The 23,892-nt window shown below is 42.2% G+C and overlaps 1 protein-coding gene across 1 annotated transcript in view; it reads right to left on the reverse strand.

Annotated features, from left to right (window-relative positions):
- Positions 1-4,968: 4,968 nt before the first annotated feature.
- The window catches only part of LOC104527026 (IQ domain-containing protein H-like), a gene marked incomplete at its 5' end in the record, with an annotated part of 33,071 nt that continues 14,147 nt past the window's right edge, over positions 4,969-23,892 (reverse strand). Inside the window, 5 exons of the mRNA XM_010170640.1 lie at positions 4,969-5,256; positions 6,669-6,777; positions 9,690-9,751; positions 11,465-11,590; positions 14,715-14,882. Of these exons, the coding sequence (XP_010168942.1) occupies positions 5,155-5,256; positions 6,669-6,777; positions 9,690-9,751; positions 11,465-11,590; positions 14,715-14,882 (567 nt within the window). The remainder of the gene's footprint in view (positions 5,257-6,668; positions 6,778-9,689; positions 9,752-11,464; positions 11,591-14,714; positions 14,883-23,892) is intronic.

Below are 23,892 nucleotides of genomic sequence, written 5' to 3' on the forward strand. Positions count from 1 at the left end.
GCTGTCACCGGCATCGGGAATGAACTTCACAGCCATGGCCGTCTGAAGCAGCCGGCATTCGTTATTGCAGCCCCGGGTGCACGGGGGATCGCTCCACCCAGTGTGCATCCCGACTTGTCCCTCTACAAAAGCTTTACACTATTAAAACATGGATATTCATTTATTTTTCCAATAAATGATTAACATATTCCTCACATTTCTGAGCACTCATTAATATATTTAAATGTCCTTTTCGCATGCACACGGGTCATCTTCGGGGGGTCGCCTGATGATGGTGGAAATTTTTGTCACCGTAGCCACTAACTGAATTTTTCTTTGGTGTGTGCTTCTTTTGGGCTGTTCACACCACTTCTGGTTCCACAAAAGCAGTTTATTCAGACATCATTACCTTATCTACCCTGTTTTAAAGATTTGACGCCTCAGTCTCCTGTGATCTATTTTGGACTATAAACTTGACCAGGCTGAGCTGATACGTAACTGCCTTCCAATGTCACATTGTTTAGGCAGAAGGGGACGTTCTCTTGCAATGGTATCGGAGCCCCTGGGCTGTGGGTGTGAGGGAGAGCGGGGCAGCCTGGTGTGTGCGGCTTCCTGAGGGGAAAGGAGGGTCTGGGCAAGGGGAGAGGCGGGAAAGGCCATGGCGGAGCCCTCGGCGCTGAGGAGGGGAGAGGCGGGAAAGGCCATGGCAGAGCCCTCGGCGCTGAGGGGAGGTGAGGCAGGAGCTGTCTGAAGCAGCCCCGGGGAGCGAGGGGATGGTTTCACCCTGCTCGGCACAGACCCAGAGCTCTGCCGCTGTCCCCACAGAGAGGCTGACGTTCATGCTTATTCCAGTGAGTGAGAATATCACAAAGAATGGGGGAAATGGCATTTTTAGGACTGGTTTTGTTTGCAGCGCACCCGCTGAGGGAGCACCCTGTGTGTTGCTGGCACGTCTCACAGCTGCAGCTCCAGGCAGGTTAACCTGTGCTAAAGGAAACGTCTATATTTTGATTTTACTTGGTGAAATTTGACAGTGACGTCAAGTTAAAAAATAGTCCTTTGAAAGCGTTAGACCCCTTCGAAGAGAAAAATTTTAAAGTCATAACCAATGTTCCATTAGATGATTTTTCTAAATAAAAGCTGAGGTTTTGAACCATTAAACATTCTATTTGAGGAAAAAAAGACTGTACAGAAGAATAAACTGAGAAATAGGAATAGATTTTTCCTTTTAATAATAGTGAGCAATATCTCAAGCTCAGCAATCTTAAACCATTGAGCTATGTAGTATGAATGCGCTAATTAATCAATTACTTCCCAACAATGTACCCTGTTTACTTACTGTATGTACTACAAGCATGTAGAACCAGTAATTATTAATCATCGTCGGGAACAAATTTGACTCAAGTTCACCTTCCTATAATTAACAGACCATATAGTTAGCTTTAATATCTTTCTTTATTAGTGGAGGCAGTGACTGAGGATAGAGAAAGTTGGACTCTTGATGCTGTGGCTCACCATGGTGAAGGGTCAATCTAATGTATCACACCTTGACGGTGATACTCTGCTGTTACATTTCATGGTCAAAATTACCTCCTGTAAAGCTCCTGCCTATAAAGTGGACGTATGACACTTACTTTGATTTTTAAAAGCACTTATCTGAAGATATTTTGCAGTGAACTTTGTGTTGCCCTTACTGTTAAAAGTGGAAGAAGTGGTGGAAAATCCTCCAGCCTCTGGCAGCATAACCTGGTTAAGAGAACACGGATGCACCTCTGCTTGCACAACGTGCTACAGATGGAATGAAGTAGCATCTGTATTTACAAATACATAGCAAAACATTAAATATTCAAAAGTATGGAAAAGTCGTGAGCAACCATCTTAAAGACGAGGCTGGAAGTATTATGAAGCATTCTTCCAAATGTCTTCTGTTAATAATATTTGGTTGTAGAGTTCAGGTTTCTGTGTTCATTGGATTTTGGTATAGTCTGGTCATTTTTATTTCAAAACAGTCTCCTGAAATACACATCTCTGTGATGAAGCTAAAAACCAGTCTAACCACTCTTCAGTCAAGATGATAAATTACATTTATGAAGGTTGCCAATGACTGTAGTTTCTAATCTTTAGTGCCCGATTGCTGTAACAAAATCTGGGGTCTAAAATGAAATACAGAGGATCTGTACACCATAAGAGGGAGAACCTCAGACCTGTGATGGGTGATTTGTTAAATGGAAAGTGATGTTAGGTAATCACTGTGAAATGCTGAGGACTGGGTTAGTTTTAAAATTCCAGGAATTTGTTACTTTAACCTAGATGGAAGGTGGTAAATTCTCCTGAACTATCCATCTGAATGAGGTATTGGAGATCTTCCAGGAAAGGGGTAGGGTGAACACTTTATTTCAGAAGACATCTGGAAGTGGTTGTGCTGATGAACTGCTTTTTTGCTCTGTGCTCAGACCTGTCACTCTAAATGTGGAAACTTGGGCTGAATGCCCTTTTTCTGCAGGGCTTTAAACCCAACTATCTAAAAAAGGAGACCCAGTTTTCTAGTATGAATTTCAGGTACTGTTCCCCCAGGAGAATGACCTGAAATGGGTAGCACATGGGCTACAGACAGCGGGTCAATCCTTGCAAAGATGAGATCGATGAAGTGCTGTCAGCTGAAAGCACATCTTCATTTGCAGATCAGGAGCACAAAACCTTTATTTTCATTGTTTGCATCTTCTGCAGTTGATACCAAAACCTAGTGCCCCTCATCTCCTTCCACAAGCATTCCAGCAGACCTCGCAGCTGGGGAACACCTTGGGCTTTTGCCGTGCTTACTGCACATTTCTGAGTCAATTTTTGATGCCTACACCCTGGGCCACCTTTTATCTTTGGACTCCCACTTGCTCTATTTTCTTCCCAGTCTAGGTGATGTTCTGAAACTCAAGCTACAGTTCAAGAACTCCATGATTCTTTAGTGAGTGGGAATAAATAATCCAGTTGTGTGAATCATGTCTATATTTCTGACTTCTTTTTTTTTTTAAGGATTATAATTTTGTTTAATATCTGCTGTATTGCTAAAAAAAAAAAAAAATTACATTTTGGGCACCAGCAGCATGGGAGATGAATGTGAGAGACTGTAAAGCAGTTTCAATCCTTCCATCAGCTCAACACTCAGAAGTGTTAATAGTAATTAAAAACTTTTTTCCCCTCAAAATACATTTCACACTTTGCACATACTGAGAAATCTCTCTCACCACGGGAACTTTCAGATCACTTGTCCTCTGCAAAAACAGGTACAGTTTTCTTTTGTCAGAACAGAACAAAGACATAAGGAAGTGCAGGTTTCATTTACTCCTAGGACACTGCAGTCTATTAAGTGCCAGTGAACTAATGAGCCTCTCAGACCTTATGTTGTTCTGGCTTAGATCAAGGCTTAATTTTCTTTAACCCTTAAGAAACCAGAGCTGATTCCTAGAGGCTGATACTACCACGCTCTCCTCTGCCTCCTTCTCCTCCAGGATATTACTTCTGCTGACCAAACTGGGACATTATACAGTTCAGGTGTGAAGCTTGATGAGAAATCTACTTCTTAACAGTGAAAGAGGAGAGAGTGCTTTATAAATGTGGGGAGGAAAAAGTCAGAACAACATGATGTTCCTCAGCCCCTCAAAGTAAAATGGAGAACAAATAAATCTCATCTTGTTGGAAGAATTAATAAGCAATTATGCTTTGCTTTTTGACATATATCTTGGCAAGTGAGAGATCATAGAATCATAGAGTGGTTTGGGTTGGAAGGGACCTTAAAGTTCATCCAGTTCCACCCCCCCTGCCAGCAGCAGGGACACCGTCCACTAGACCAGGTTGCTCAAAGCCTCATCCAGCCTGGTCATTGTTGTACCTACCGCAGCCAAAAATACCTGTGTTCCTTTAATTTCTAACCATAAAGACTTGCAGGAAGTTCATTCATTAGCTAAATGTCACCTTAGAAAAATCTGTGTGGGCTCTGGTCTATCCGAAACCAAGACCACATTGAGATTATATGTAAGAAAAGGAACAAAACCAACCAAGCAAGAATGAAACAGAAACATTTTTCGACTTTTATTGGAAAAGGGGATGAGCATTTATGCAAACATTCTCATCTGCAGTGAATTAATTCTGTGACCACAGTAGAGGAGAAACAGCCTAACACAAAAGATAGCGCTTGCAGCTGACAGATCAAAGACTCAGGCATCAGAAAAAACTGGGCACTGATCTGCTGCAACTGCTTGGTCACATTTATTATTCATCTTAAAAACTGGTTTTGCCTGAGCTTTTTGGGAAGCAGCCTCAGAGATACTTGTCACTTGGGACAGTAGTGCCCATCCACTCTTCTGTAGTCAAACGCAGAACGTCTGTTGGGATGAGATTGGAGATTTGAAGGACAAAGCTAATTTTATAAATATAACTGTTGTCCTTTAACAGTGCACAGCAATTCTGACACACAAAAAAAAGATCAGCAGTATCTGAAATACATGGATAGATGGAAATGAATGGATAGATCTGCAGAAGCTGTGGTATACTGGGAATCACAGCACAGGTAGAATTCTAATGGTCCTCTCAGAATCTATTGTTGAACCAGTGCCATTACTATTATTTTTGATAATTTGTAAGTGAGCATGGAACAACTGCTGAAAAAAAAAAATCTGTAGATAAGAAAAGAAATAGCAGAATGATGATAACAATAGGGACAGTCGGTTCTGAAGAGGAACCTGGGTTGCTGGCCTTTCTGATAAGATGCCATTGAAGTGTTCTTCTGAAGGCAGAAGAACACTGGACCTACCTTCATGTATTTTAGAATACAATAGGTTTGAAAGTGAATTTAGGGTCATGGGACTCTTCAATAGAGTCTGATTTAGTGACAAAGACAGTGTGATCCCTCTATATATTCTATTCATAAGATTTTTAAAACAGATCCTGTACTTCAGGAAGGACAATATGAATATCACGGGCATTTATTATGATCCTCTGCTTTTCAGCAGTTTATTTTTGTGAAGGAAGGGATATTCTAAACACCACTCTCAGAAACCATAGAGATGTCTCAGTTAATATCACTTCATGTGCCAATGCAGAAGGGAAACCAAACCTGTTCTTACAGATGAGAACACGTTTCCAGAAGCATAAAGAATAAGGCACTTAAACATTTTCTGTTAACTATTCTTTCAGAGCATCTGCTTTCCAAGGTTGCTCTTCTTCCAATTTCAGTTTGTTTTCTGCTGTAATTCCTAGAATGGCTTCAATATCTTTAATTGCCATCTGTAACAGATTCAAGGAATACAAGTTATTTAATGGGCATTATAATGAAATCTAGCAGTCAAAACGCACAGCTGGTGGGATTTGCCTTGAGAAGGAAACCAGTGGTACAGGGGACATGATGCACCAATTCGTTTACTGGTACTTCGGGAACAGTTGAGGGAATTATTAGTGAATATGTACAAATTTCAGGTAAATAAAAAATACAATTGATTGTGATTTGTACTTCTAATTAACTAACAGGTGTGCTGTTTAGCATATGTAAATCATTGTTAACTCACTATGCAAAACAGTTCCCCTTTATATTTTTTGTCAATGGTTGCTTTTCACTCCCTTATATTAAAAAAAGGGGGCGGGGGGATTGTTTGTTTATTCTGTTGGAATTTAATTGTATCTTCTCTAAAACTGTCATTTCACAGTCTGCTGGTCAGAGGAAAATATAGTTCAGAGTTAACCCTGGAAAGAATCCGATATAAATTACATTATGTGATTGGAGACATCAATCTGTAACACCGTGCTCCCCTTCACCTTGCTACAGAAGGCTTCCTGACAGGATCTTAGAAACTTTTCATAAAGTTAAAGGTCATATAGTTTAACAAAATTACTCCCTCCGGAAAGTTTAGCTATTCTCTGGAATCAAAAAAGCAGCATTGTAATGAGTGCTCGTTTCAGGGCACGGGGTTGGATTCATTATTGCTTTCCTGGCTCCTTTTGCCAGCAAGGTCGGCACAAAGGAGCTGCCGAGGAAAGGTGGGTGCTCCTGGGGGAATGTTCCCACCGTGACAAGCCCCCCCGTGCTTTGTCCTGCCTCCCCCCGCACCACCCCAGAGCATCCTCTGGCACTCAGGGATGGGCGCTGCGGGCAGATTCAAAGAGCAGAGAAAATTGGGAACAAAATTGACTTCTGAAATTGATGGCGGGGTGAAAGATCTGAACTAATGGATTAAGTACTCAGTGGCTGCCTGCTTAAAAGAAATCAGTGTTAATAATCTAAGGGGCTATTATAAATGGAAAAGTTTCTTTCTAATAATCTAAGGAGCTATTATAAATGGAAAAGTTTGTTTCTCATTTAAGATCCCTACCTTGATGACATCCCTTTAAAAATAAAAGAGACGATTGTGACAGAACTGTCTGAGGCGGTGTCAATAGCTCTTTTGCTCTTCCAATGGAAAGTCAGGAGTCTTTACAAATCATTTCATGCTGAAGTCTGTCTCTTTTCAAAGAAAAAAAGTTTCAAACTTAAATTTAACTAACGGCTTCGTTGGGAGACTGATTATATTGACCTAGACACTGTAAAATACATACCGCCAGCAATAAAAAAAGGAATGGTTTAGCACTTGTTTATGATACAGCATGAGGTATTTTCAGCCCTTGTACAGAAATTAACCAGGATCGTTAGTTAATTAACACCTCACCTTAAAATTGGTCTCGCCTTGCATATTAGGTGCTGATATTTCTTGATGGATGATGAAGAGATTGCGAGCAAAGGTCAGGAGGACCCCCTGGAGATCCTCTCCGATTGTTCTGTTAATGATATCCAAACAAATGAGTTTACCAATGATTCCCTTCACATGCTTAAAAACAATCGCCCTCTCATTTGTGCCTGTCTGCTGATGGAATTTAATGAGTATTTTCAATCTCACAAGGTGGCAATCTTCAGGGAGATATGAAAGATGAGGCTCCATTTTAACTTGTCAACAGAAAGGATTTGTGCAATAAATAATTTTTATTAATCAACTTAGCAGAAGTAAGCAGTAAGGTTGCAGCTACTCCAAGTAAAAGGCTACCGTTGAGTTAGGACGGAGGCAGCAGAAGGCTTTAAGCACCCAGATGAGCTCAGAACTGTTGCTTCTGCCTGCAATTTGTGAAAGACATCTGCAAGAGACATTTCAGCAGGGTCAGCATTTCTGATGTTGTTTTAGCTTTTGAGGCTTTGGTTTCTCACTGGTACCTACAGACGCTCAGGACATACGATCTTAAGGCACAGGATATTATGCTGAGGAAGAATGAAACTCATTTACCAACTAGAACATAGGTCTCCAATGTAGTAAAATAGATAATTCACACAGATGTTTCAGGTATTTCAATTATTTTATGAGCTCAAACTGGAATATTCTTGAAAGTATTTCCAAATTAAGATATTGTATTGAAAAGTCTGCTGGAAGACAAACCTGGGATCAGAATGTGTGGCAAATATATTTGAGAGTATTCTGGTAATATATTAATTACTGCCAATTCAAGCTGGTGATCCAAGTGCTGGTGTTCAGTTTCTTACTGGGGGAGCACCTACTGATGTACTGTTCTAAAGGAGTTAACAAGAATGGGGGTAGGATGCAGTATCATTAAGAGAAGAACTCCCTTTTCCAAGGTATGTGGCTAATCACACCAACAGGGACAAGCCAATGCGACAGTTCACTGACTCTGAAAAGAGCAGGTCCTTCTCTCTTCAGTTCCTCCCCACTGCACAGCTCTCAGCTCACTATACACCCCTCCATGGACTGATTCTCTTCACCTCACAGGAAAATAATCCAATAAAAGAAAACTTTCTGCTGAGGTGCTGTGCTGAATCAGCCCCTGGAGAGGTGTAAGAGTACCAGAGACAATGCAAAAGGAGGGTCAAGAAGTACGAGGACTCCATAAGTGGGGTCAGGGAAGGAAAGAGTTTCCCTTTCAGCATCAGTGGGCTGTTAGGAGAGTTTAGTGGCTTGTGGAACACTTTCAGGTGCCTACATCACTTTCTAAATGACTCTTGTAAATATCTTAAAAATTCTTGTTTAGTGATTTTCTTTCACATTTCTCTTACAGCTCAATCATGCCCGTGGCCTACATTGTGACTGCAGGTGAGAGCAGCACAGCACAGGAATATCTAAGCTTTAAACAAATCTGACTCATTTGTACCCTACCAACGGCCTCAGCTGCACGGAGCTCGGTGCAGGCTGAAAGAATCCCAGCCCTCCAAACAATCTTGAGGATTCATTTAGTCCATTCCCTGTGCTGGGGGCAGGATCAATGCTACTTAGATCATCCTGACAGAGGTTTGTCTAATCTGTTACTAAACAGTCAATGACAACCACACCAAACAATCTAATTAGTTCTTCCCTTCCCTTACTATCCCCAAAGTTTTTCTTATGCTAAACATGAATCTTCCTTGCTGCAAGTTAAGTTCATTTCTTCTTGTCTCACTACCAAAGACAGGGAAAGCAGAGTTCTCCTTCCTGCAGAGGCTTTTTATGTGCTTGAAGATTGGATGCAGATCTCACTTCTGCCTCTCTCCTCCCTTTTCATCTTTCCTTGTCAGTCATGCTTTCTAGAACTCTAAACATTTTCATTGCCTCCCTCTGAGCAGAACGGAAGGATTACTTCCCATGTTTCCCAGGTTCTCTTGTTTACCTTTTCCCATAAGATCATGACGTTGTGACTTGCAGGCAGTGTGTAACCCACTGGAACTCACAGATCCTTTTCTGCAAAGCTAGTTGTTCCTCATATTCGTCACTGCTAAGTGAAAATTCTTGCACCTGGTTCCAGCTGAACGTAATTCTGTTTTTCATATTGTTTCTTCAATTTGTTGAGATCATTGTGAATTCTCTTCTTGTGATCCAAAATACCTGCAGTCACATCAAGCACTCGAGGAAGCTGTTTTCTTATCCAGGTCATTAATGAAATAGCTCCAGCATCAAGGGAATACAAACCAGTCTGAGAACAGACTGTTTCAGCTCCTCACTCATTATTTTCTATTTCGGCAGTAAACTTTATGTAAATTCTCTCCAAGGAGAGGTTTTCAATCAATGTATAGTAGATTTGTGCAGGTTATGCTTTCTTAGACTTTTTAGGAGAAGTTTATATGTATAAAAGTGTTGGGTTAATGATCTGACTTGATGATCTTAAAGGTCTTTTCCAATCTGGACAATTCTGTGATAAAGAATTATTAAGCTATGAGATCTGCTGCTGCCTGACACCATTGATCACTTTGGGAAGAACAACATAAAAAGGGATTAAACTTCAACCTTGTTTGCCTCATGTATAGTTAAGTTTTTAATAACGTTGCCTGTAGAAGTAAGCCCTGTGCTAATCCATGTGCTCTCAGAGCTCGGTTGCTATTGACAGTGAATCCAGCTCTTGGAAAGCTCACTGCAGTCGCTCTTTAGTCTGCAATGCAGTCAGGCTTCCATCTAAGCAGGTTCCTCTACTTTTATTTTTATTACTAAAATGCTTAAAGCCTCCCTAAAACTTTTCAAAAAAGCCAGTCTTACAAGAAGTCATTGATACTTTTCCGAACAGGAGGTGACAGCCAGTGGAGCTGAGCGCGTATATTCAGACTGCTCATTTCCATCACGACCCCTGTCAGAGCCCACGCGCACACGCCACGGCAGCTGCTCTCCCCATCAAGTGTCCTCCCACCCGTTTCTCAGACTATGGAACTGACAGTGTGTACTTACAGCATTCCCAGTCTGGATCGCTTCTGATCTTCATACAGTATAAAAACTGTTCCTTGTTTTTCCTGTTAAATAAAAAGACAAAGTTGCTTTAAATATTCCTAAAACAGTTATAAAAGGAGGGAGAGCGACTTTTTGCATGGGCAGATAGTGACAGGAGAAGGGGAAATGGTTTTAAACTGAGAGAGGGGAGATTTAGGTTGGATATTAGGAGGGAGTTTTTCACCCAGAGGGTGATGAGGCACAGGCCCAGGTTGCCCAGAGAAGCTGTGGCTGCCCCATCCCATTCAAGGCCAGGTTGGATGGGCCCTGGGCAGCCTGATCTAGTGGTTGGGAACCCTGTCCACAGCAGGGGGGTGGAACTGGATCTTTAAAGTATTTTCCAACCCAAACCATTCTGTGATTCTCTGATAATTATAATAAATACATTATTCAGGGACAGTGAGTACATGGCCACATCTAAGAAAGGCCAGTTTGGAATTGGTGTGGAATGGATTATTGCTCAGTGTAAGTCAATTATTGCTCTAACTTACTGTAAAGAATACATTAACTTTGTGTAAATGGCATACATACAGCAGGGTCTATTCAATAGCAAATATTTTTGTTCCAAAGTAGGAAGAGATTGTCATAAGTATCTTAAAAATTATCTCCTCACACAGTTATTGTTATCAAAGGACAAGTTAACCCCCAAAAGCCTTACACCCACTTAAATTGAAAGACAGGGAAAACATGCTTAGGTGTTCCTGTTCTTAAAGCTTGTACTTCACCTTCAATATACATGGGGCGTGAACTTTCATTAACCTCCAGCTCTGGTTCATCACAGGCCTGATACTGGCAACAGTTTGGTCATCAGCAGAACTCACAGTTTGATTTTAGATGTGCTAAGGAACAGTTTTCACATCTCGCTGTGAGAGGTCTCATGAGCAGGTGCCATCCCTAGGGAGGGTTTATGCTCTGCATTTCCCAGTGAAACCCTGTGCCCTAGGATCAGGGATGGCTGTCTGCTGTCCCGTCTTGTGTAACACCCAAACTCTTTTACATTTAATCTTTTACCATTCCGTTCCTAAGCCCTAAGCTCTTCTTTTCCTTGCAAAGACCCATTTTCATGTCTTCATTCCTCTTTCTGTTCTCTTTTACCACCTGACCTCTTGGCCAAGATCTATCTTCTCATATGGGTACGGAGGTGCATCATGGCCAAGTGCTCTCATGAAAACCCACTGCTAGCATGGTCCTAAACCCAAGCCCAGCTCCTGGCTGACAGCTAGAATCCTTTTTGCCCGGAGAGCCGTGCAAACAAACCCACCAGGACTCCATTCTCTCCGCAGTCTCTGAGAGAGACACCATCTCACTCCCTCTTGAGCAACGTAAACACGCTGTAGTACTCTTCATCCTCCACTGCTTCCAGTCTTCAGCCAAATCAGATGGATATCTCAGTACTGCAGTTCTTCAGGACTTACACCTCAGCTAAAGTAAGCTGACAGGTGTTACAAAATATTAGACTAATTTTTACAGAGCTACTGACGACCTTTATGCGATTCAGAGTTCATTAATTAGCGTCATGAAAACAGAATAGAATCAATTCTGATGCACAGCAAGTCCTCTTCAGTAAAAGTGTAGAGCAACACCTCGCTGTGTTTGTAACAGAACACTTAAACATTATATTATGCTAAACAGAACACTTAAACTTTACGTTGTGCTAAGTGGTTCCACCATATCAGAATTTACATGCCAAAATTATGCAGAGTGAATATCACATTTCTAATCAGTCCTGTTCATACCTGGAGGTCAAATCCAACACCGTGAGCTTTACACATCTGGAGGAGAACACTATAGGAGATCACTGAGAGGCTGGAGTGCCTCAGCTGACAGCTTGCTACTGCACACCGGTTGCTTATTGGAGAAAGCTAGAGAAAACAACACCAGGGTCTTTATTTCCATACCGGTTTGTATCAGAAACCAACAGTTTACTACCTAAATGGCTTTTTCTCAGTGAACTCATGTTAAGTGTGAAGTAAGACTCTATTTAAAGGAATTCTTGTTCATCACAATGTCTGTTGAACATAGACATTTCTAGTTAAGAACACTCTTAGAACATTCTTAGTACAAAATCTCTCTTATGAACCATGTCTTGATATTTTCACAGCTTCATTGGTAACCGAGCCCTGTGAAATCATTCTGAGTGGTTCTGGTCAGGATCCTCCGAATCCATCCTGCCCTGTGGGAACATACATTGTTCCAGAGTCAGAAATTCCAAAGTAGGTTATCAGTAATTTTTGCCAGAGAATAAAAGGTTTTAAACAGTTTTTCTAAAGCTAAATTTCAAGTGGGTTTCTCCAAGCCTGAGCATTCTGCTACTATATGACTACGCACAATTTTTCCAGCAAGTCTGAGGGGACGAGGCCTGGTGACTGCAAGGAGCCAGACAACTGATGCCAGTGGAGTTCATACTATGGATAAAAATCAGTACAGCTTTTGAGTTTAAACTCTTATTTGTGCTTAGGACAAAAGAACAGAGATGTTGCATTGAGTAGAAGTGCCTAGAGATGTTCTCCTAAACCAAATCTTTCCTGTGAAGTGGTTTTTAATCCTGGACTGTTCATTCAGAGTGGGGATACTGCATGTTGAAGCATGTAATTTCCAGTAGTTTTTTTGTAAAATGATATTTGTTTTGACATTGACTCATTTAAGTTGACATAGTTGAAATCCTTATATAATACATCTCTGCCTGAAAATTAATCATGTTTATAATATTCTGAGAATTAATAACACCCATTGCTCAAGTCATTAACTTAAAAAAAGGAGCTTCCAAAATCTGCTCTCTACAGTAGGGGACCACAAATAAATGAATGCTTGATAAAATAATCCAAGTAGCAGTTTAACAAGCGTAAACTTGAATGTGGCTGCAATAACACAGAACTATTGTTTAAGGGTTGGCATCAGGTTGATGAGGTGCTTATTTCAGCTACAAAGCCTGCATACACATGCATAATGAACTGCAGTATGAATTATTAATGTGTTGCTTATTTAGCCTCATCTGTCTAGAAGATAATGTATCCTAACTATAATGAGTGATTGGTTTTGTACATAATTACAGTAGCAGCAGTATCTAGGAAATTTGTTCTTTCAAAGAAGGATTTCTAAAAATAAAATCATCGCACAAACTCACTTGGCTGCTCCGTTTTATCAAAATCAAACCTACCAGGATAGAGAATCTATAATAAATTAAAAGGGACAGAATCATTATTAACATCATAATTTTACACAAAGTGTTTTACTTAATCATTCATTACAGATCATGTGCTGTGAAAGCATTTGTCTCTTGGTTTGTTTGTTTCTTTTTCTGAAGATATTTTCCTGCGAGAGTCCATTTTTGTAGTTCACTCCTAAGGAGATAAAAACCTCAGAAATAGAGAAAGAAGAAAAATAAAGGGTATGGTGACAATTTCTGTTAATTCTGACAGAATTTTAATTAAAAAAAAAAAAAAGTTGCTACTTGATTACTTTTCATTTCTAAAACTTGTACTACTGGGACTAATCATATCTCATTTACTTCTCTCCAAATAAAAGTGGTTACTTGACAAGCACAATAGATCAAGAGCTTATTAACCTCTAAATTTGAGCTCCACACCATTTTTGGAATGGTGCTACATTCCTCCTCTGTGTATGAAAAAAAAGGGGAGTTGTGAATCTTCTGTCAAAATGTGTAAAACAGCATCTGTTTGGTATCTCTGTGTGTACACACACGTACATTTCTTGTTCTCTGACTTTTCTAAGCACCTTTCCTTCCTTTCTAGAAGGACAGTCTCAAGGTTCAGAGCTGTATGAAATCCTGCACCAAGACTCAGCTGATTTAACAAATCAGTGTAATAAGCAAGGCACATGGAAACCACGCTTCTCTGGCAGCATGTTTATAAGAATTTAAAAGCAAGACACAAATATCATCTTTAAAATCACACCCCTGGGAGGCACTGTTATCTTCAGAGCTTTCCAAGAGATTAAAGGTGAGAATCAGAAGAAGCAAGTGCCACAGCACTCATCATTTCAGTACCTAAACCTACAGTCCTCAGCAAACCCCTGGAGAGCTGAGCACGTGGGAATTCACAGCGTGTGACAGCCCGTGTGGCTGAACATGACCTGGCAATAGAAAACAAAGATTGGGCAGGGGGGACTTTGGGGCTCAGCTGTCTCGCTCGGTGTCACAAACAGGAGCTTCTCCCTCTTGGACTTGATAACTTTGGTCTGGAGAGTGAGCAGGAAGGAGTATGACTGCATATCCCTGGCTTCAGGAACTCACCTTGGTTTGGGGGCTAAGAGTTTTTCTTCCTATTCAAATCACTGTGTACATAATTAATACTGGATAATTAATATTGAATATTGATACTGAACAGTTAGATGAATGCAGAACTGAGCAAAGCTGAAGAACTGAGCAAAGCTGAAGAACTGAGCAAAGCTGAAGAACTAAGCAAAGCTGAAGAACTGAGCAAAGTACCAAGATTTGGGTTTAACTCAGGTGAGAGCTGGGAGGGATTTAAGTGTCCAGATCCTTCTGCAGATGTAGCCCAAACTGTTTTATTTTGTGCATGAAAGTACAAAGCTGAGGCAGAACTTCAGTGCTCTGCCTTCTCATCCTCAATCAGAGCTCATGAGCTGAAGGCTCAGGTTTCTTCTTGACTGCTTTTAAATTACTCCTATAATCAGGGCAGTGCTTTCAGCTCCTTCCTTTTTCGTGCAACATACAAATTACCACATTTTTTTACAACTTGAAAACAACCTGAAATATTCAGAAGTTAGTTAGTACCACAAAGCAATATTACTGAGTACAAAGGATGAATAATCAGGTACCCATAAGCATCCAGAACCTTTCCTAATTTCTAACATGATGATATCCCCATTACTTTATTAATCTTGTAAAATCTAAAAGTAGCAGTTTAAAAGCTGAAAGGAGCAGATTCAGTGGATTCTTCTTTCTACAGATTTTAACTTTTTGTTAGTTTACATTAATAATTTTATTTGTCAATATTTGCTTACGGTTTTTGCCTCCTCACGCTGAACAGGCTGGCTTTTCATTGGCTTCGAACGGAGAGCCACCTCAAAGCGGCCGGAGTGACAATCCAGATTTCCATCTGTCACGTACAACATGAGCTGAGTCAAGGCCAGCTGGTCACTATAGCAAAGGTCAAGGTCTGTTGCCCATACCTAATCAAAACACAAACAGGGGCATTGGAATAAGACTTTAAAAAGAGAGAACAAGAAGGGTGAAATTCAGCAATCATGTAAAAGAATGTCTGTGCCTTTATTTCCACGCATGTTGGTCTCCATACCTATGGTTTCCTGGTGCTGGTGCATCATTGGCAGCGATAAACCACCTCCAAAAACGGGAACAACCAGAACCAGAACTCTTACACGGCTTCAAAAATAACTTTTGAGAGAAAACTGAAAAGCTAAGAACAAAACAGTGACCTGTACCACCCAGATTTTAGCAACGATTAGAAAAAGTAGATAGATGAGCTCAAGAGCTGTAAAGCTTGTGTCACATGAAATAGGTAATGATCCAAATACTAAACATCACACCTGGATTTTTCAGCTGAAGACTAATTAGCAATAACTAAAGTCAGCCTGCAGTTACAGATAGGTATTTTGAGATAGAAAAAGGGAAGTCTGGAGACATTAAAGACCCGCCTGGATGCCTTTCTATGTGATCTCATTTAGGTTCCTGCTCTGGCAGGGGGATTGGACTGGATGATCTTTTGAGGTCCCTTCCAATCCCTAATATTCTGTGAAGTTGTAGAAGGCAAAGCTAAAGTGAGTAAAAGGAGCAGGGAAGTGTGAAATCCATGGGTAAGGTTACGTATCACTCATCACAGGGGTTGAGCAAAGCCCATTCCCACTGCAGGACGCGCCTTTACCAAACAGCAGATACTTTGGGAAAACCCTGTAACTTGCAGCAGGGCTCTGCTTCCACCCACACCGCTCTAAGTGGTGTTAATTCTGATTTACACTCACAGAACTGCACAAGAAATCAGACCATGAGATTGTAGGGCTGCCAGTGGAACGTGTCGCGCAGGCAGGCGGAAGGGAAGCCCATCCCACCCCTGTGCAGGACGTGCTTGCCAGCAATGATAAAAGCCTCATGGAAACCTCCAGAAGATGTCAAAGCATTAAAGCCCGCAGAAGTCAGGCAGGATTTGTGAGGCCAATCCACACTGAGGGTGTAGCCAAAGGACGTACTGTGGGTTCCTGCTGCGAGGCTACTCTGCCTCCAATAACCTGAGCAAGGCTTTGGCCACAGAATCCCAGAATGGCCTGGACTGGAAAAGCCCTTGAAGCTCATGGAGTCCAACCATGAACCCAACACTGACAAGTCCCCTATGACTAACCCATGTCCCTCAGCACTGTGTCTACACGACTCTTCAATCCCTCCAGGGATGGGGACTCCACCACTGCCCTGGACAACCCCTTCCAATGCCTCAGAACCCTTTCAGCAAAGAAATTCTTCCTCACATCCCATCTCAACTGCCCTGGCCACAACTGGAGCCCATTTCCTCTTGGCCTGTCCCTCATTTCTCCCACTTAAAAAAATGCTTGTGCCTACTGCTCCAATGAGAAATGCTCACACACAAATATCTGCCCTACAGTGGACCCCTTTAAAACAAATCTAGCAGTGACTGACTTGAATAAGCCTTTGCATGGTAAATGGCGTCATTATAAGGATATTAAGAGGTCAGGCAGTCAAGGCCTCTCAGTAAACTGGAGTTAATTTCTAAATCATATTCACATAGTAATGCCCTTTTTATAAGGGTGAATAAATCACATCAGTAACAGTTGTTAATATCTAACTGCCAAGTATCTGTTGCTGTATTAAATATCCTATTTGTCAATTTAAATATTTCCTGCTGCATGGTAGAAAATGCAAATAGGATGCTAATGGCTGGCTTTACTTAGTGATACGGGAATGTTCCCCAATTATAATCCTTCGTTTTCTGCAAGAATTTATTCTTTATCATCCCTTCTGCAAGAGAGGAAGGAACATTCATACCGATTTGTGCTTTTCCAGTATGTGCAAACCTTTCCAGTGAGGTGAATTATAATTATAAGCCATGCACACTAGAGCAGTATTACATTAATTCCCATAAATATTATCAACAAGTCAATACCAGCCAACGTGTCTTGAACCTCGTTTGAGTTGGATTTTAGATTCTCAGTTAAGGCTTTGCCCCCAGAAAGAGATGGCCGGGCTGCATGAGGGGATGAGGAAAATCCCCTGTTGGAAAACCTGTTGGAAATCCTGGATGTGCAAGGAGTGTTCACTCATTTGGACAAAGTGAACTGGTTGCTCTTAATCCAGACCCTGATATTACACCTGCATTGCTCCAACCTCAAAGTCCACACCAGCACTAGCTGGAAGCTCTGTTGATGCACGACCAGAGAGGCAGGAGGCAAGTTTGACTGAAGGTGGACCATAAAATGGCTGAGATGGAAGAACCAGAGAAGTTAAGCAAAGACGTCCCTGCAACCGTAGTGCACCTGGGTACGTACAAGGGATGTGTTCTGGGAACGTGTAGAGAATGGGTCGAGCATTTAAGAGCAGAGAAAGCATTAAAAACTGCAGCCTGGCACACACGAACAGCCCTTGGCACGAGACAAATTCCTTACACCCTGGTAGAGATTCAGACAAACCGTACCAAGCCTGGGACAGCACAAAGGTTTTGCAGGAGTTACTCAACAAATCCCATGGTGTCAGTCACTAAAATTAACATATATGCAAGTGACACTGTTTTAATTTCAGCTGTAGAGAAGAGACCCATTAATTACTTGTGTGATACATATCACACAATCTTAACAAAAACCCAGCATGCCAACCTGGCTCTGAGACCCCGCTGGCACGTTCCCAGTCACTGAAGCATCCCTGGATCCATCCCTGGATGGCTCCAGCCTCAACTCTGCCCAAGGAAGGAACTATAACACAGGGAAGAGGAAAAAAGCTTTTAGCAAGGCAAGTTTTGTGCTGGAAATCATAAAACTGGCTGAATGCTGTTCTGAGGAGTTTCTTTTTACTTTCAGAGCACATCAACGAGTTGCTCTGGATGTGGGTTCATCATCTCAGAACAACTACCCTCATACCATTGTCTACAAAATTAACTGGTTAAGATCATCAGGACGGACCGATGGCCCTGCCATGTAATGAGGGAAGGTGTCCGTCCCCTCCCCTGCCTGTTACTCTCTAACGTTGTACAGAAGAAGGGCTCTAGACACCTACTTAAGCTTCAGCCACATCCTACATAAGTAAAATCAGTCAACGTATTTTTAATTTTTTTTTTTAAATACAAGGTGTAGATCTCCACAGCCCTGAGCACAAGGAGGAGGAAGGCAAACATGGCTGGAAGCCACCTCTCCACCTCCTTCCATTCTGGGCCTGAGCCTGAGGCTGAACCACCCCTATTGCAAGTTAAAGCAGCCAAATGGTCATTGCTGTGTGCCAGCTGGGATCACCCCCAAGGATTCTTTTCCTGGCTCAGGGTTGTCAGAGAACACTATATTATAGCGATGTCCCTTTGTGTCCTGGATGTGTCCCAGAACATCCCTAATGTGGGGAGAAAGGATCAGATGGTATAAGATTCCAGCTTTATCCTAGCAGGGGATTCCCCTTTGCCATGGAAATCCAGAAATGCCCTTTAAATCCCCTTTGTACTGCTACAGAGACGGGAAAGACACGGGGCCTGGGCCATGTGTCTGACTTGAGTTTCACGGATAATTTTGTCCCATTTCATTAGTTCAAATGCACGCCAGATCATCAGTACCTCGTACACCGAATTCCTCAATGGAACCATTTCCAGTCCAGTTCCTGAAGGTCACAAGTGCTCTTGGCAAAATTCTAGCAATCGATAACAGGCACCATTTCAGGGAGTTTTAAGGAAGGATGGAAGTTCAGCTGGTCTGAGTCTGGCTGGTGGAGCTGCATGAAGGTAACAGCTCTGCAGCTCCTTATGTGGACATCTGTGTGCTGGCTCTATCAGTCTGGCACCTTTCACCAATAATATATCAATATATATTCCCAAATGGACAGGGGTAGCTCGTTATATCCTACTAAGCACATGTTAACCATATTGAAGTTAGCAGGTGTCCCTTGAGCTAAATGACCTCAAATTAATTGTAATAAATAAAAAGCACCACAATCCTTTGTATCTGTGTCTAAAGAATTCTAATTAGGTGGACTCCATAGTTGATGACTTCTCATTTTCTGTAAAGATGTCACCAGGCTCATGCTAAGATCACATATAGAATAAAATCATATAGAATTGCCTGGTTGGAAAAGAACTTTGAGATCATTGAGTCCAACCATACCTGTCCACTATTAAACCAGATCTCTGAGCACCCCATCTACCTGGCTTTTAAACACCTCCAAGGATGGGGACTCCACCACCTCCCAAACTTTCCACCACCATATTTCCACTGCTTTGAAAGTGCTCTTTGGCACAAAGCTAAATCAGTACGGCTACGGCTGCCATCAGCAGCAGGTAGGGAGAGGAACATGAACTGAGAGGAACATCTAATGCAAGAGCAAGAATATGGCAGAGCTACACACCACGTGTAGGTATTTACCATCGTAGGTGTCGTGTCCTGATAAGGCTGCATAGAAAATTAGCATAATTTAAGGACCTTTAACTCGAGATCTTGGGATTTTCAGGACACTTACGTGATCAGAAATTAAAGAGGAACAGAGCTCAGTGAAGTATAGCACCAATAACTGATTTTCAAACAACAAATGAAAGTTCAAAGATAATCAGATCTGGATTTTTATTATTAATTATGGTTTGTTTGTTTGGAGTTTTTTTAAAAAAAAAACAAAACAAACAAACAAAACCAGAGCCAGCAATTAAGAGTTTAGATAGTCTTAAGAGTGCTTTTAGATTAAACCAAGCAAAGCACAGATTAGGACTTTCCAGAATTATTGGAAAAAACAAAACAAAACCATTTAGAAAGACATCCTGCCAGACTTACTGGCTGTTTTGTCCAAGGAACCACGATGAAGTCTGGAATTTTTCCCTTTTACACAGGCTGCCGAGCGCTGCCAGGAGACGCTCTCCTTCAGCGCGCGCAGATTAACAGCCTGCGCTTCGTGGTGAAGACACCTCAAGTGAATACAGTCAGAATTATTGTGTAATTCTTTCCAACTGCCATAAAAGTGCTTTGGCTTTGAAATGGGAGAAGACTTGAGAAGGGAAGGAAACAAATTCTTAAAGAGTTACTAAATTATGGCTTTTCTTTTTCCAGTTTAACTGTTTTATCTCCATCTAGTATTGATGGCTGTGTTACTGTAAAGAGCACACCTGCTAATTTTAAAGAAGTGGATGAACGACACTTAAAATATCAATTAGTAAAATATTAATGCAAGTTGGGCGTTGAAGAGAGAGCTTCTTTCATGACTTTTAAAATTCCCAGTAGAATGGATTATTTCAGCAGCGCTGCTGACAGGATCTTATCCAGCTGCCATCTCGTGGCAGCTGCTGGGATGGTCTGAAAACTTAAATTCGAGGGCCCTAGAACAGGCCCTGAGCTCTGTCCTACGGAATGTAAGATGGGAAGATGGTTAATGACAACATTGTGGGTTTGGTTTGAAACTAACTCACAGAAAAGGCTACATTCTGTCTGGAGAAATCTTCAGATCACAGAATCATAGAATGGTTTGGGTTGGAAGGGACCTTAAAGCTCATCCAGTCCCAACCCCCCTGCCATCAGCAGGGACACCTTCCCCTAGACCAGGTTGCTCAAAGCCTCATCCAACCTGGCCGAGAACACTTCCAGGGAAGAGCAGCCACAACTTCCTTGGGCAACCTGTTCCAGTGTCTGACCACCCTCACAGTGAAGAACTTCTTCCTAATATCTAATCTAAACCTCCCCTCTTTCAGCTTAAACCCATTTCCCCTTGTTTTGTCATTAACTGCCCTTATGAAAAGTCCCTCCCCAGCTTTCTTGTAGCCCCTTCAGGTGCTGGGAGGCCGCTATAAGATCTCCCCGGAGCCTTCTCTTCTCCAGGCTGAACAGCCCCAACTCTCTCAGCCTGTCCTCACAGCAGAGCTGCTCCAGCCCTCGCATCATCCTGGGGGCCTCCTCTGGACTTGTTCTAGCTGCTCCAGGATGCGCATGTGAACGCAGAAGAACATCTCTCACTGAGAGCATCCCACAAAGCATTAACTGAACCGTAACACCAGGGTGGATCGATGGGCTTCAGAGACGTCAGTACTCTGCTCCTCCCAACCCCAGAGCTGCCCGCACAGCCGAGGCTGGCAGCCCCGAAGCCGTCCTCCTCATGGGGCTTTTTAAGCCACTGGATTGGAATGGAAGTAGAATACCCTACTAAACATTCCCAGCTCTGTAATTCTCCTTTCAGTATGTTCTGCCTCATCTTTTCCTCTGCGCCTAAACTGAACTTAATCCAGTTCTCTCACTGTTGCTGCAAGAAACACAGGGCTGCGACGGGGAACAAAACAATGAAAAAGGTGACTCTCAGAATCGCCTTGATTGGAAAAGCCCTTTAAGCTCATGGAGTCCAACCATGAACCCAACACTGACCAGTCCCCTATGACTAACCCATGTCCCTCAGCACTGTGTCTACACGACTCTTCAATCCCTCCAGGGATGGGGACTCCACCACTGCCCTGGGCAACCCCTTCCAATGCCTCAGAACCCTTGCAGCAAAGAAATTCTTCCTCACATCCCATCTCAACTGCCCTGGCCACAACTGGAGCCCATTTCCTCTTGTCCTGTCCCTTGGGCCTTGGTTGAACAGACCCACCCCCACCTCTCTCCACCCTCCTCCAAGGGACTTGCACAGAGCCACAAGGTCTCCCCTCAGCCTCCTTTTCTCCAGGCTCAACACCCCCAGTTCCCTCAGCCACAAGGGAACTCAGCACACTTGTGCTCCAGACCCTTCCCCAGCTCCGTTGCCCTTCTCTGGACACGCTCCAGCACCTCCATGTCACCTTTTTGTCAGTGTAGGCTGCAAGAACTGCAAGAGAGTAAAGACACTGCTGTGTCTGTGATGGGCACAAAGCTCTACAGTGTCCCAAACAGAGATTGCTTCCTCATTTCTCTTCACTCTGGCTTTCCTCTTGAATCATCTGGCAGATGTGCACTGTTCCTTATCCATCACGCTACAAGTGCTCCAAAGGAATGCAAAAATATGACAACAGCATGTTGAAAGAAAATACTAACTAAAAAAAATATAAGCACCTTAAAAAATATAAGCAATCCCCCATTGTTCAGAGCAAAATTAATTTTACACTTATGACATGTAGATTTTTAAAGGCCTTCAGATGAAGAGCCTGACACTCAAAGTCCAACCATCGCTTTCTTCTGCCCCAAAGCCCCCTTTGCACAAGTGCACAGGGCACGTACGTGTGAACATATGGATTGCAGCACACAGCTGCTCAGCCTGCAAAGCCAGAAATAGATTTTCACTTATTTGGCCCTTCCCATTTCCTAAAGAGTTGTATTTATGCAGCATGGCACTTTATGAAGGTTTCAGGGATTTTTAAGGATTTAAATACCCAGACTGTATTGGTAACAGATGTTCAATGATATATTTAATTTTTAGTTTTACTGAAAATATCATGTATCAGTTGATATTTTCTGTAAAATATAACTTTGAAAGGATGCCTAAATACACTGTACCTCCAGGAAATGTATCTGAGCCTTTCAGCTACTGCATTAAAGTGGGCACTTATGAAATTAGTGAGCAAATGTTCTGAGAGAGTCTAATAGGATTTCTTGTTTGCCAAAAAAATAGTGCTTTCAGGAGCACAATCTTTTGTGTAATCTCTCTTTCACAAGACAGATGGCATCATTAATTGCCTCTACCATCTAGTTAAATTTAAAAACCTGGGCTTAAATAATGTTAAAGTTGTGGTACATGCTGACAAACATAGGAAATACTAAGGTAGAATCAATTGTAAACAAGGGAAGAAAACCAAGACAGGACAGACAGGAATAATAAGAGGCCACAAGAAACGCTGATGGATTTAATATGTCCTTGTTCATGCCAGGAAATGTCACAACCTTAACAACCTGGGAAGCAGTTCTGTGTTTTCACAAGCTCCTGGCTTGAGTGAAGAAGCAATTGGCAAAATTCTGATGGACTTCAGTGGATTAGAATGTCATCCCTTCACCTTTTTAAAGCACCTTTACATGGAAGTTGTCCAGTATTGCTTACCCGCAGTCCTCATCACAACGCCTGTGCAGATACATTTTGGGAGTCAAATGTAACTGTGATCTGTATTTCAAAGCCAACGTTATCCCGATTCTCTGGTTTGCCACAGTTGCCCTACAGTGGGATCAGTTACCAAAAGCCTGATTTTAAGCTTTCTCTGAGCTTAGAATGGGATATAATTATCATAGCACTGCCAACAGATCCCATGTGCTAACTCTTTGGTTTTAAATACAGAAGAAACAGATGCCCAAAGGGATTTGAGTCCATAAAACCCCAACACCTTGTGAAAGTCCACCCATAGCACACAGCCCATCTCATAAAATGTTCCCTTTTACAGTTACTTCTTAAACAGTGAGGGTCTTAATTGAAGGTTGTAGAAGAAAACAATGTCAAAAGAGCAATAAACCAAGATGATGCATTGGAGAGACAAGAAATAATTGAGACTTGATGCTGAGACCTTCAATTAGCATCATCCAGTCCCAACCCCCCTGCCAGCAGCAGGGACACCTTCCACTAGACCAGGTTGCTCAAAGCCTCATCCAGCCTGGCCGAGAACACTTCCAGGGAGAAGCAGCCACAGCTTCTCTGGCCAACCTGGGCCAGTGTCTGACCACCCCCACACCAAAGAATTTCTTCCTCACATCTCAGCTCCATCTCCCCTCTGCCAGTTTACAGCCATCACCCCTTGTCCTGTCACTCCCTGCCCTTGGCCAAAGTCCCTCCCCAGCCTTCCTGGAGCCCCTTCAGGTACTGGGAGGCCACTAGAAGGTCTCCCTGGAGCCTTCTCTTCTCCAGGCTGAACAGCCCCAACTCTCTCAGCCTGTCCTCACAGCAGAGCTGCTCCCATCAAAAGAGTACAGTAATCCCTGTAATTATTTTACAGAGCAAAAGACAAGAGATTCAGAACATTTTGAAGCACAAACAATCTAATCACCTTAGCCATAAGATCATCATCCATAATTACCAGTTTACTGCAGAACATACTTATTTTAGGGAAAG

This window comes from Antrostomus carolinensis, unplaced genomic scaffold (genome assembly GCF_000700745.2).
Source record: "Antrostomus carolinensis isolate BGI_N321 unplaced genomic scaffold, ASM70074v2 scaffold806, whole genome shotgun sequence".
Taxonomy (NCBI): domain Eukaryota; kingdom Metazoa; phylum Chordata; class Aves; order Caprimulgiformes; family Caprimulgidae; genus Antrostomus; species Antrostomus carolinensis.